Genomic DNA, 13,458 nt, shown 5'->3' with positions numbered 1-13,458 from the left:
GATGGATATTATCTCCAGCACAATTGATAACTCCAGCAGGGGCACCATTTCCAGATGTTCTCATTGGGCTGTTTTGGTAATTCTTTTTCCAAAAGATTTTTTGTTCTTATGCAAACCACAAGGTACCCTACTGATACCTCCCCTCTTGCATTGTGACTGTGTCATTTTGGGTACATAAGAATTGGCACTCACTTCTGAACCCCGGAACTTGTGGTCCACAGCACATACCAAATTCAATTCCAATATCTCAGTGTGCCAGGGAGAATGTGCATGTTGGAAACACAACTGGAAATGCCGGACAGGCAGTCTGGACCAAAGGCCTTGCTTCCACTCAGCCAGCTGCCAGATTGCAGGGCAGCCCTTGGTTTTCTATCCATAAAGAAAGCAGGTGTGGTGGGAGGGTGAGCTTGCTTAGCTGCAGAGAGATTCCAGGGAAGCTGCTGAGCATCAGACAAACGCTAGCTTAATCAGCAGCCCCGGTTCTAGCTGGTTGGGCTGCAACACTCTGAAGATTTTTCTGCTTTCTGTCTTTCCCAGGTGAATCCCAAAGCAGACTTTGTTTCAGCTGAGCCTTCACTGCAAACATAGAGTAAGTTAGGTGCCTCAGGAGGCCAAGTGTGGGGAAAGCTGCAGCTCTTTCTCCCTATTGCAATCCAAGGATTGCAACACTTCAGATTCCATGGAGATTTTGTCTAGAATGAAGTCACCCTCAGCATCTTAATAGCTTGCATTCCTAGTTAATATTTTGCAGTGTTCCAGGCAGAAATGGCTTTACATCTACCCCAGTTTGAGTTGGGCCACATCCTTCTGGCAGATGCTTGTTTTCAGCCTATCTACTAGGCACTTAACCACCTCGTGTTTGTCATTGGTTTGAAAGCAAACCAGGACCACCTAGAAGTAAGATAGTGGTTTGCACGTATTTGGTGAGCTCTCTTGGTACATTAGTTTGCAAATTAAAAGATTTTTTTGTTTTGTTTTATAAAAAACACAACCAAAACAGCCTCACAAGAGCTTTCACCATGTAATAAAAGCTGGTGTCATTAGAAGGGGAGGGAGAAGAAACTAGGTGTGTGGGAAGAAGAGGTAATTGACCTGCTCAAGATCTTAGCAGTTTATAGTCATGATCCTGGAGGAGGAGGAGGGATTAGGGTTAGGGAGATGTTTACCCTTGGGTTATAAAAAAGACTTCCCTCCCTTTACTATACAGGGTTGCTGTAGGAAAAGAAAATGGATCTTTAGCTTTTTCACCCTTCAGCCCCCAACTCTTGCTGTATAGCTAAAACTTGCCTAGTTTTGGGACTGACCGCCAGCCCTGCTCCTCAGCCCTCTAGTGCTATATGGCACAGCAGGGAAAACAGGAATGGTTCTGACACTTGCTCTTTAAGAACATGAGGACATAGTTTAATTGAATTCCATAGTTAAACCATGAGCTGCATGAAGAAGTGCTTGCTTTTGTCGGTCCTGAATCTTCAGCTTCATTGGATGTCGACAGGTCCTAGTATTATATGAGAGGGGAAAGAGCTTTTCTTGATCCACCTTCCCCATGCCATGCATAATTTTATAAACTTCTATCATGTCACCTCTTACTCGCCTTTTCTCTAAATTAAAAAAAGGCCCAATACTGTTACTTTCCCTCATACTCGAAGTTGCTCTGGCCCTTTGATCATTCTTGTTTTTATTTTTTTTAATCCCGTCCAACTCTACCCTTGAGATGAGGTGACCAGAATTGTACACAGTATTCCAAATATGGCTGTACCATAGATTTGTTTAACAGCATTATTTGGGGTTGATATCTAGTGTGCCCTTCAGACAAAAGCGGGGCTGGGTGGGTTGCAGGCATGCATTCTTCTGGCAAAGCATTATCCATTACTTGCATTGTAAAGAGATTTTTCCTCCCCTTAAAGCAATCGACCCTGGATCTACAGAGTGGGACAGACCAATAAGTTTACACAAGAGATCCTTACATTATGTCGATGGAATCCATTCCAGCCATTCTGGGCGGTCTTGTCTCTTGGCCTCCACTAATCTACAAGACTACTGGCGGGAGAGCTGGATGACTGTGACTGCGGTTCAGGAGCACAAGTCATTAAAATCCAATCACTGTGCATTCAAAAATGTTTCAGAAACAATGAAAGTTGTACTTGAACTATTTCCGGCCCCCCCCCCCCCATGATGTATGGGGATAATTGCTTTGTGTAACCTGTTTGTCTCTGATAAGCATAAGATGTAAAGTTAGCCAGAATAACCCACAGGATCTACAGTTTTGAACACGGGAAGGTGAGGACATCTTCACACCTTCCTTTTTCCTACATGGAGATAATTTACTCCATTTTGGGGAGGCGGGAGAGCACATTGAAGCCAACTGTGGCTGAACGAAAAAGAGTAATGAATGACTTCTAACCCTCAGATGCAACCAACGCTCCCAAAAAGGGATTTCAACATACTTTGGGATCTTGTAACTAACTTACAGACTTTTCAGCTTCATATGCATGCCTGTGTACTAGGAACTGGATGTTTGGTGCGCTGCCATTGAACCAGAAGGTAGTTGTGTAACAGCTTTGCAGAACTGGCGCTCAAGTTGGCAATTGAAAGGTGACAAGTGTCCATACCCTGTTTCTTTCTCGACCTTCAAGGATAGAAAGGAAGTCAAAAGAAACTGATTTGCAAGCAGTTTGTGGCGTGTGCTCTACATACAACCAGAATTTCCCATGCAGCAGCATGTGTAAACATCCTACACTCTCAGCTGTGACTTTGTGGTGGCTGGGAGAAGGTTGTTTACGCCTTCTGCCATGGATTGTTCATCTTCAAACATCTTCATCTTCTACTTCCAAATCATCTCTTACAGGCTGATTCAAAGTGGGGAAGAGAATGCTGTTCTTACACACACACACACACACACACACACACACACACACACCTGAGCCAGGTTTTGAGCCCTAGATTATCACCATAATTCATTATTATTAACTCACAGCTTTGATAGGGGCCAAAAGCAGTCTATGAAAGCTTCCTGCCCAAAGGTTACGCCGTTTATTACCCAACGCTGCCCATATCTGCAGGGGGCAGCAACACTAGTCCAGATGGTACAAATAATTTTCTTGGCCACATGCTTCCGGAAAGGGCAACCCACCCACCTACACCATACACACTCAGACATTTGAGTTACAGAGAAGTTTTCATCCAGCCTGCAGTGGTTATGATCAAGGAAGTATTTCTGCTCTCCAAATCCACCTTGGAGAATTCAGAATGGGAGCGATTTTTCTCCTTCTGGAGCTCATTTAGCACCCCACCCTTGCTTCAGGAAGCTCAGAGTGGCATATGAGAGGTTGTCCCATTTCACCCATACCTAGGTAGATTAGATGGAGAGATGGCAAGGCAAGATTTGCCCAATGAACTTCATAGATGAGCAACTATTTGAACCCTGGTATTCCTGTTTCTAGGTCACCATTCTACTGGCTGTAGCACCCTAGATTTTCAGCTAGAGGACTGCCATTTTCTCCACTGCTTGTAGTGACCTTCTAGGACAGGCTTCCTGAAACTCGGCCCTCCAGATGTTTTTGGCCTACTTTCTGCTAAGACCAAACCCTTGAGGGATGTCCCATGTATGCAGCACACATTAACCTCTTGTGGCTTCCTTTAAATAATTCAAATTACAATGTGCTTGGTCAGAAAGCAGGACTGAATGCTGAGCAAAGTAGCTGATAGATGCACAAAACCAATCAAACATAAGGTATCTGGGTTTGTTTGTTTGTTTTGGTGTCATGTTTTTGCATATAACAAAAAATCAATAAAATAAAATCAATAAAAAAATTGGGGGACGCACACCATAAGGTTTCTGACAGTGGAGAGACAGGCATTGTTATCTGAGTCCATTGAAGCCCATCATTTTCAGGTCAGTAGGCATAGACCTGCTGCACATTACTTAGGATCTGAACATCCCATTCCGAAGCACTGCATAGGCTGCTGTACTGGATATCACAAAGAGGACTTCAACTGATGAACTCTGCTTTTTCATCCCCTTTTTTTCCTTTGGCACAGGAGGAGGTGCGCCAGGCTGTGACCCCGGCAGAGCCTGTCCAGTACTACTTCACACTTGCTCAGCAACCTGCAGCTGTCCAGGTGCAGGGGCAGCAGCAAGGGCAGCAGACGACCACGTCCACCACGACCATCCAGCCAGGGCAGATCATCATAGCACAGCCTCAGCAAGGGCAGGTTGGTAAATGGCATTCCAGAGGGCTTATGCTCTGCGTTAGAGGTGGGCTGAAGAGTGCCACGTGTGTGACTTACCTTGGTACGTTCTGGCCATGCGATATCGGCTTCACCACACCCACCCCTTTCCATCCTCCATACAGGCAAGCAAGAGGCATTATCACAGTTAAGTGATAAATTCCAGCCAGGCGAAAGTGCCCAAGGAGGACACAGCACAGCTAACAAGGGATGTGGTCAGCAAATGGGCGTAACAAAGGGAGAGTTCTGAGGGCCAGATGGAAAGGTCTGGAGCAGTGCTATTTTTCTAGAAAAAGAAGTGCCGGAACTCACCATGGACACCTCTCGTTTTCTTAAAATGGCAGTGGCGCCCACCTGAGAGGTGCTGGAACTGAGTTCCAATGAGTTTCTGCTTGAAAACAGTCCTGGTCTGGAGGACCATATTTGGTCCCTGGGCCTGAATTTCCCTAGCTCTGACAGCAGCAGAAACCACAAATGTCCTAGATAATACCGCAGCCCATTCCACTTCCTAGTGAAAAATGCTAGCACTCTGGTGAGTCACCCAGAAACGTGGCAAGATCCTTTGGCTGCTGGATGGACAGTTCTCTGGAAGTACTAAGACTAGTGGAGAAGCTTAAGTTGGCACCTTAGATTATGGACTGGCAGATGTCTTGAAGTACGTTGACATGGGGTTTTGGACCAATAATAGTTTTAACAATAGCAACACCTAAAAAGGCAGTCTTTTTTTCAGGTAGAAAGCAACTGAGCTGCATAGATGTGTCCTGATTCTAACCGACTTTCACTTTCCTCTGGGAGTGGAGGTACTAGTCACTTCTGCTTTCGGATTGTTTTTACCACAAAATGTGTAAATCAGAATCTTATCCATTGCATTTCCTTGAAGGTAGTCAGCAGAGAAATTCTGGCAGATTGGGTCATTGCTTGGAAAAAGTTGAGGGTCTGTGGGGGTTTTTTCTCTTTCTTTTCAGTCTGGCTGTTGCAGGGAACCAGCCAGGCTTCAGGTATATTTGGGATACCTCAAGGCTCAGGATGCTTCTCTTGTGCTCTGTTCTTTCAGACCACCCCTGTGACTATGCAGGTCGGAGAAGGGCAGCAGGTTCAGATTGTCCAGGCTCAGCCACAGGGGCAGGCTCAGCCAGCACAGAGTGGGACTGGGCAGACCATGCAGGTCATGCAGCAGATCATCACCAATACTGGAGAAATTCAGCAAATACCGGTAAGGAGGCATCCGACTAATCTTATTCTTTGTACTCAGGCTGTCCTCTTGTGACCCTTGTTCTCAAGAGGGTCTTCTCTCTGAAGGCTGTTGTTGTTGACGATGATATCCTGCTTTTAAGACAGCTCAGAAGGCAGAAATGGCACTGTGTTAGGGACTTGTGTTTACTTCTGTCTGCTCAGCACCCATCACTGCTTTGAGTGGGCTTCAATCTTCAACTTTGGATTTCCAGAAGCTGTTGGACTGCAGCTCTTCAGCCAATTTAGCCATTGCTCAGAGATTATGGGAGTTGTAGTCCAACAAAATCTGGGGCCCCAAGGTTAAAGAACATTGTGCTACAATAAAGAACCCAGTAGCTCCCTTCTGTGTGTTTCTCCCACTTCTGCCTTCTGCTGTGCTGCACTTTCAAATACCCACCAACCCACACACACTCGCAAACCATCTGTACCCCTCCTTCCTGCCATCATTTCAGAAGTTCAGAAAAAGCATATGTGGTGCAGTGCTCTCAAGTCTGAACACTTCTGTAATCCAGCTAAGTGTTTGCATGTTGCAAATAATCGCTGAAATAATTATAACTCTTTTGTCATAAACCACAATTTTCTGTAAAAGCCAACTAATCAGGAAGAAGATTAGGATAGAGCCTGACACCCTGACATGATAGCTTTCCATTTGCACAGCATTCTTTGATGTGTGGGAGCATTCGGCAGCGCCGGGGTGTGTGTGTGTGTCATCCTTGCCACCAGCACATATTGGAGTGCTTTCTGGACACTTGACTCTCAAATCCATACTGTTTCTCTTCTGTGTGAGCTTCAAGGTCCTTCCATTCATTGCACAGCGGTCTACCTTATGCCTAAATGTCCTCCTTTTTCTTATTCATGCTCCTCTTCTAAATTTCTTCTGTCTCCATTTCTTCCTCTCTTGCTGACTTACGCCAATGGCTCTAAAACTGTGCATAATACTGGGAGGAAGGGTCCAGAGTTTCAGGGAGCGAGAGAGGATCCTCCAGCAGGCAGAGCCAGAGACTTTTTGCCACCAGAGCAGTTGTGCTTACCATGAAAGATACAGAGATGGGTGAGGTACAGGTGGGAGCTCCTGGCTCCAGTGAGCTCATTCCCTTCCTGCTTCTTTCACTTGGTGGAATGGGTTAAAGAGGAAGACTTGGATGAGCCATGGTCGTGTTCTTCTGATGCCACTGTTGGCGTCATATCTCAGTCAACAGATCCTTATATACAGCAGCTAATTGCATACATTCATGTAGATAAGTGAGAGTATACTGCGTGCTTGGCTGCCAGAGGGTTGTGAGGCTCTGAAAGTAATTTTTTTTTGGGGGGGGGGGGAACCTGAATTCATTAAATTTTTGAGCATGCCTTATACCTCTGACAGCCTTCCCTTCTTTCCACCAAGCCAACTCCTTGTCTCTCACACATATCCACACATCCATTTTGCACACATCTTGTTCATTGTCGCATAGGCTGCAAGCCCTATGGCTAGGATTGGCTGTCATTTGTATGTTCTGCACAGCACACTTTGACAATACAGTAGTACCTTGGGTTACATACGCTTCAGGTTACAGACTCCGCTAACCCAGAAATAGTGCTTCAGGTTAAGAACTTTGCTTCAGGATGAGAACAGAAATCGTGCTCCAGTGGCACGGCAGCAGCGGGAGGCCCCATTAGCTAAAGTGGTGCTTCAGGTTAAGAACAGTTTCAGGTTAAGTACGGACCTCCGGAACAAATTAAGTACTTAACCCGAGGTACCACTATATATATTCAGTGCTCTTAAGTCAAAGATCACATCATCTTGCAACTTTTGTTACCAAAGCTGCATTCAGCGCTGAAATCTTCATTTGTCTGCTTTGTACAACCAGGATGGGTTGCAGTCCTTAAAACAACATGAAAAGATATATGAATGCTTTTAAATAATAAACTGTTCAAGTGTTATGTAGGGTCTGTGTGTGTGCTGCAAAGTGTTTGCAAACTATACCCAGCCCACCTTAGGAAAAGGTTTTGCAGGTGCACCTCAAAACAGCTTGAGGCAGTGGGATTTAACTTTAACTCTGTGACAAAAGCTTTCTGGTTGTGAGCAGTAGGATAATAGTTAAACCCCTGAAAGTCTGCCTTGTCCATTTCAGAGTTAGCTCTTATGGTTAAAATCTAACTAGGGGCCTTTCGTGGCAAACAGGGTTTTCCCCTGAAGGCAAATTTCGTTGCTGAAAGACAAATGCATAGAGGTGCCTGTGCTCACATAGAGTATATCTGCTACAGGGGGCTACACTTTGCCTGTAACAGGGTGATGACCTTTAGAGAGAAATATTTCATCATGGAGAAATCGGCAAGGGGGCAAACTGCAAGCTTCATAGTTTCTGCTCCAAATAGTTTGGGCATCAGTGACAGGTATTAAAACACTTTCTCTGTCTGAAGATCTTCTCCCACCTGCTCCTAAAAAAGGGGGGGGTCCATGCATATAGTACACAAGTGTCTAATGTTAAAGGACAGAAAGTTGACTATTTGGAATCCTTCCCCGGAAAAACACAACTGGCCCTATGACAGTCAGTTTGTAGGTGCAAGGCTAATATTTCCATTTGCCCAGACCTTTGGTAGTCAAGTAGCCTATACTGAGGTGCTCATCTTTTAGGGTAGTGGGGTAAGAATTACCCTCCTTATAGTGTTGTACGTTGATTTTTTTTTTTTAAGGCTCTTAATTTATCTTTATGTTTTTGTATTTTTTATTGTTAAGTTGCTTTGAGACTTTTTTGTATACAATTACTGACATAGGTAATAGTAATAATTCAGAACATAACATGGTAGCTTATAGCTCAAACAGAAATGCTAGGTTGCATGTTCCCCTTCACTGAAGAGCAACATGTGGATACCTATATTTCTGCCTGATTCCTTTCATGCTCCTATTGTTTTGCTGTCGAGGAGGATAATGTAAAAGGGGGACATGTGGTCACGTTTCAGCCCTGGCTTTATTTAACCCTCCCTGTGTAGTATCTCTCTTTCGGAAACAAGGGTGTAAAGCCTGCATGTTTTAGGTTACCAACTATGTGCCATCTCCTACTGTTTCTAGGTACATCTCAACGCTGGTCAGCTGCAATATATCCGCTTAACTCAGCCCGTTTCTGGTGCCCAGGTGGTCCAGGGCCAAATCCAGACACTTGCAGCCAACACACAACAGGTATAAACTGAGGTCCAGTGGCTTGTTAATAGCTGTTAAAATGTACCTAGTCTGTTGAAAAGAAGTGGATTTTCCTGAACTTGGTCACTCAGGCAAGGGTGTGGCAGTAGTTTCCTTGGTCTTTTTTCTGCTGCCTGCCTTTTTCCATTTTAAAAAGTACGGAAACCTGTTTTGGACCTACTCCATCCTACCCCACCTCTTCATTTTTCAAGCAAGGTCCTGAGGCTTGATCTCCAGAATTTCCATCAAAAGACAACTCCCAGAAAACAAATTGCAGTTAACGTGCACTTTCAGGAAATACCTGTCATGCATCGGAGAAAACAACAAGATACAAAAGATACAACCTGTCCTGGAACATATGCTGGAATACAAATACCTGGCTGTTGTTTGGCACAGGCCTCCCTCAGTGTTTGGCAAATTCAGCTAAATGCTATTCCTTCCCTTTTCTTCCCACTCCCACCTTTCTTGTATAGGTCAGCTTTTCTGTTCTGGCCACCTGCCAGATTTAACACAGCCATTATTTCTGTTCAGTCACCATATCTGATTTCCAGTACTTTGCAAGAACCATTTTTAGTCACTGTTAATACATTCGTTAAAAGCATCCTTTACTTTTACGTCCTGTATAACAGTATTCCTGCTCTTTCAGGTCTGGGATGCATCTTTAGGTACAGCCTAGCAACACACTCAGTTTTTTAAAAAACATATGCCTTTCCCCTCCTACTCCATGCACACAGTTTCCTTCTCTCAGCTAGCTGTGTGAATGGCCTATAGCAGGCATAGGCAAACTTGGCCCTACAGATGTTTTGTGACTACAGTTCCCATCATCACTGGCCCTGTTAACTAGGTATCATGGGAGTTGTAGTCCCAAAACATCTGCAGGGCCAAGTTTGCCTATGCCTGGCCTATATCAAAGGCTTGTCTTGAGGCTTTCAATATCACTTCCACCCCCCCAGGTGTCTCTACCACTTCCTCCTGTGAAATACATCCATCCATCCATCCAATCTCAATAGGCACCATGGCATTTTTTTGTCAAATAATTCACACAAGCAAAATAATCTGAAAATCTAGCATGCATAACAAAGCAGCCTCAATCATCCTTTTGTCCTCACCCTTCCTCTAGGCGTATATGGTTTTATTCTCTCTAATCTCTCTGATGAAGAAAATTTGTTTTGCAAATTGCTGTGTTTTTGTATGTTGAAGATACTTCCATAGAATAATTCTAATCCTTTCTTTTTGCCTTGTTCTGTTAAATGGGGGCAAAGAGGTAGATTTGTGAACCAAAGGGCTCTGATACCAGCCGAAGAGAAGAGCCGCCTGGTGGGGCAAGCATGTCTTTAAAATTAAAATGGTCTCTCTGTGTGGGGGTGCAGTTAAGGCAAGTGGGCTCTGACCTCCTTTTTTGTTTTTACATGGTGGGGCTGCAAATGTCAATAAATCAATCATCTATTTTGTAGATTGCACAGACGGAGGTTCAGCAGGGACAGCAGCAATTCAGCCAGTTTACAGACGGACAGGTATGAGCTTCAGAACCCATGGTGACAGCCATTGAGTTGGATTAAAAGAGGATCAGACAAGGCTATCAGTGGCTACTAGCCATGATGCTACTATGTTCTCCCTCCACAGTTGGAGGCAGTATGCCTCTGAATGCTAGTTGCTTGGAATCAGAAGTGGGAAGTATGCTGATGCTCAGGTCCTGCTTGTGGGCTTCTTATAAGCATATTGTTGTCCACTGAGAACAGGATACTAGACTAGATGGGTCATTGGGCTGATCCAGGAGGGCTCTGACGTTAGAACACCTTGATGTAGTTCAGAAGGAGGTGAGTCTTCTCTAGCTCCTATCTGGCCATCTTCCTGCCTCTTATTTTCATTAAAAAAATGAAAAGCTTGGGAAGTTCATGGCTTCTGTAAAGTTAAGTCTGTGTCTCCATTTGATTATTTCAAACTTACAGTAGGAGAAAGGGAAACTGTAGAGGCAATATTTCTCAGTACCAATTGCTGAGAATCACAAGTGGGAAGAGGGCTGTTGCGGTTGGGTCCTTCTGGCAGGTTCCCCATAATGGGCAACTAGATGGCCACTGTGAGAACAGGATGCTGGACTAGCTGGGCCTTTGGGATGAGCAATGATGTTGTTAGGGATGTAAGTGGCTGTGTTAATTCTTCACTTTCATTGAAGTAGGGACTCCTTGAGTATCATACATGACCATGGTGTGGGGTACGCTGCATCAGCAGTGTGTTTATTAAACTGCTTGACCTGGCATAGTGGGTCTCACTTTTGCCTATGTAACGGTTGTTCCAACATGCTGCGATTCTGTATTTGAATGTATCCATTGAAGAGGGAACCTCAGTGGGTCTTTTTACTTGTTGTCTTCCAACAGCTCTACCAGATCCAGCAAGTGACCATGCCTGCCGGCCAGGACATCACCCAGCCCATGTTCATCCAGTCCACCAATCAGACAACAGATGGACAGGCCCCACAAGTTACAGGAGACTGAGTTGGTTCAGCCAGAGGGCTGTGGGATGTTATGGAAGATACACCATCTTGATTGCTGTACTGCCAACCAGAGGCCCTCTTCAGCTCTTCTCCTCCATCCCTTCCCCAATATATATCTGCATTTGATATAAACCTGCCAAGGGCAGCAATCTACGTTGTATTCTATGAACTGCTTCAATCTGGTGGCAGACAAGGAAACCCCACAAACTGACAATGTTGCAATATTTTTCTTTTTCTTTTCTTTTTTTAAAAGAAAATGGCAAATTCTACATTGCTCAGCAATTCTGCTTTGTATATAACTGATGAATTTTTATAGGGCTCAGTCAAAAGCAGTGTATCTGTTTCCCTGTTTCTTCATCGGTGCAGCATCTTTTCCTTGGCCCTCCCACTTCCCTGTCCAGTAAACTTCATCTTCCAGGACTTTCATCCTGCAACAACCCTGTGTTGGCTGCATAAGCTGGGCATATCCCCATCTTCATATTTCAGTCAGGAAGTGTGCGAGCCTGCGTGTGGGTGTATGTGTGTGAAAGGTTTCTCTTTTTTTTAATGTCCCAAATCTAAGTATTGTTAACTTCAGCTTCTGAGGGAGGGGGCAGGGAGGGGAGTAAACCAGCCCCAGCAATTCTGTATTAAACCTGTTTTTGAAGGCAGCTTTCCCCAATGTGTGGCACCCTCCAGATGTTCTGGACTACAACTGGCTGGGGCTGATAGGGCATTGGGGGTGGGGAATCACATTGGGGAAAGCTGCCCCATAGGCTTTAACATTGGCCTTGAACTATTTTTTTGAAATACTTTCGGTTTGGATGCAGATATGAGTTATTGGTTAACTGTATGAAGTCTCAGTCAATGCATGTGTAAAATAAAGCTGCATGAAATGCAATAAACTTGTTTTCTATGATAGTTCAAGAGCCGTGTGTCTTCTCTCAAATCAGCAGCCCAACAGCCCCCACTGGATGGTCCAAGACAACTTGGGCCCAGTGGCAGAAGATATAACTAGCATCTTCCCCTGTAGTAGTAAAGTGACAAATCTACTGAATTTCAAGGCTGCCCTAGAATCCACTGCTTGAGGCAAGGTTGCTGCCCTGTCCTACAACACTGGAAGGCTTGGCCTTGCCCTAAAAGGAAGGCTGATATCTGCCATAGTGTTCCTGTTCCCCACAAACTTCGTGGTTCCCCTTCCCCCAAGAATGCTGAGATTGCCTACCTGACTGGTACAATTCAGCACCCAAGTTCAGTATTATTAGGAAAGGAATTCAAAATTAGTAAATTTGATGGCATTTCTCAAGAGTGCGAAGTAGGCTGGAGTTGGTTTTGTCAGTACAGGCAGACATTGCTTTGTGGCTATTAACACATTTGTATCCAGGCATCCCTGCCTGGAGAAACTGAGCTGTATATAGCAGACTTCATTCTGGAATTGGTTGGGTCATCACTCCCCAACCTACTGCCCTCCAGATGTTCTGGATTATGATTGCCAGCATTGCCAATGTCGGGCATGGGAGTTATAGTTCAAAACACAGAGAGAGCAGTGGGGAAGGCTGGGTTAGGCTGGGTGTTGGTGATTGTGCCATGATCACACAGCTGGGATTACGGTTTAGCAGAGAGCTGAAATTAGATCTTGCTTGGTTGTAACATTCTGGATGGTATGTCTCCCCCCCTCTGCATGGCGTAGTTGTGAAAACCTTCACTTTTCATTTCAAAATTGAAACCACACCTCAAAGCATCTCTGAGATGGTGCTACTCCAAAGTTAGGATGACAGTGGCGGTTTCCCCCTCACAGTCTCCAGTTCGGGGGGGGGGGGGAACAAGTCAAGAAAGCAAAGTCTTTCACGATTAACATTTTCTTTGTGGGCATCTGGCTAGTCCAGAGGGAGCCAGTTCCAGAAAGAGAGAAAATGTCTGCTTAATGGTCAGTTTGTGCACTTGAATAGTCTTGAAAGCTGCCCAAAGAATTAATTTGTTACGGTCTTTAAATTCACACTTTCCAAATCCCTGGATATTTATAGAGTGAAAAGGAAGATTTTCTTCTAAATCTAGTATGGCTAAGATGCTCTGGATCTGAAGATTGGACTACTGTAATGTGTTCTTCGGGAGGCTGCCCTTACAGCTGGTCTAGAGTGTAAAATGAAGCAGCTAAGCTACCCTATAGCAAGTGTTCTCAAACTGTGCTCTGCAGACCACCAGTGGCCTGAGGGATTCTTTCAGGTGGTCCATGGCATGTCTAACCAATGCCACTTACAATTCTATGAATTCCAAACTGTAATACAATAAAATTGAAGACATAGAAGAAGCAATGAAAATACCATCAGAAATCCTACAGTTATCTGAAGCCTTTCTGACCTGCGTGCTTATT

General features: G+C 44.6%; 1 protein-coding gene across 6 annotated transcripts in view; it reads left to right on the top strand.

Annotated features, from left to right (window-relative positions):
* The window catches only part of NFYC (nuclear transcription factor Y subunit gamma), a 50,849-nt gene extending 38,841 nt beyond the window's left edge, over positions 1–12,008 (top strand). For 3 of the 6 annotated variants that reach the window (XR_014551605.1, XR_014551606.1, XR_014551607.1), the window contains exons 6-11: positions 4,039–4,212; positions 5,282–5,440; positions 8,510–8,617; positions 10,072–10,131; positions 10,993–11,755; positions 11,853–12,008. Coding sequence is in view for 3 of the 6 variants with exons in the window: in XM_083628318.1 (XP_083484444.1) it covers positions 4,039–4,212; positions 5,282–5,440; positions 8,510–8,617; positions 10,072–10,131; positions 10,993–11,109 (618 nt within the window). In the remaining 3 variants the exon portion in view is untranslated. Of the gene's footprint in view, positions 1–4,038; positions 4,213–5,281; positions 5,441–8,509; positions 8,618–10,071; positions 10,132–10,992 lie in introns of all 6 variants that reach the window. The other 3 variants (XM_083628318.1, XM_083628317.1, XM_083628319.1) reach the window with 1 other exon arrangement.
* The last annotated feature ends 1,450 nt before the right edge of the window (positions 12,009–13,458 follow it).

This window comes from Podarcis filfolensis, assembly GCF_964270895.1.
Source record: "Podarcis filfolensis genome assembly, chromosome: 8".
In the NCBI taxonomy this organism is placed as follows: domain Eukaryota; kingdom Metazoa; phylum Chordata; class Lepidosauria; order Squamata; family Lacertidae; genus Podarcis; species Podarcis filfolensis.
The sequence above is the reverse complement of the archived record's forward strand: the minus strand, read 5'-3'. Positions and strand labels throughout refer to the sequence as shown.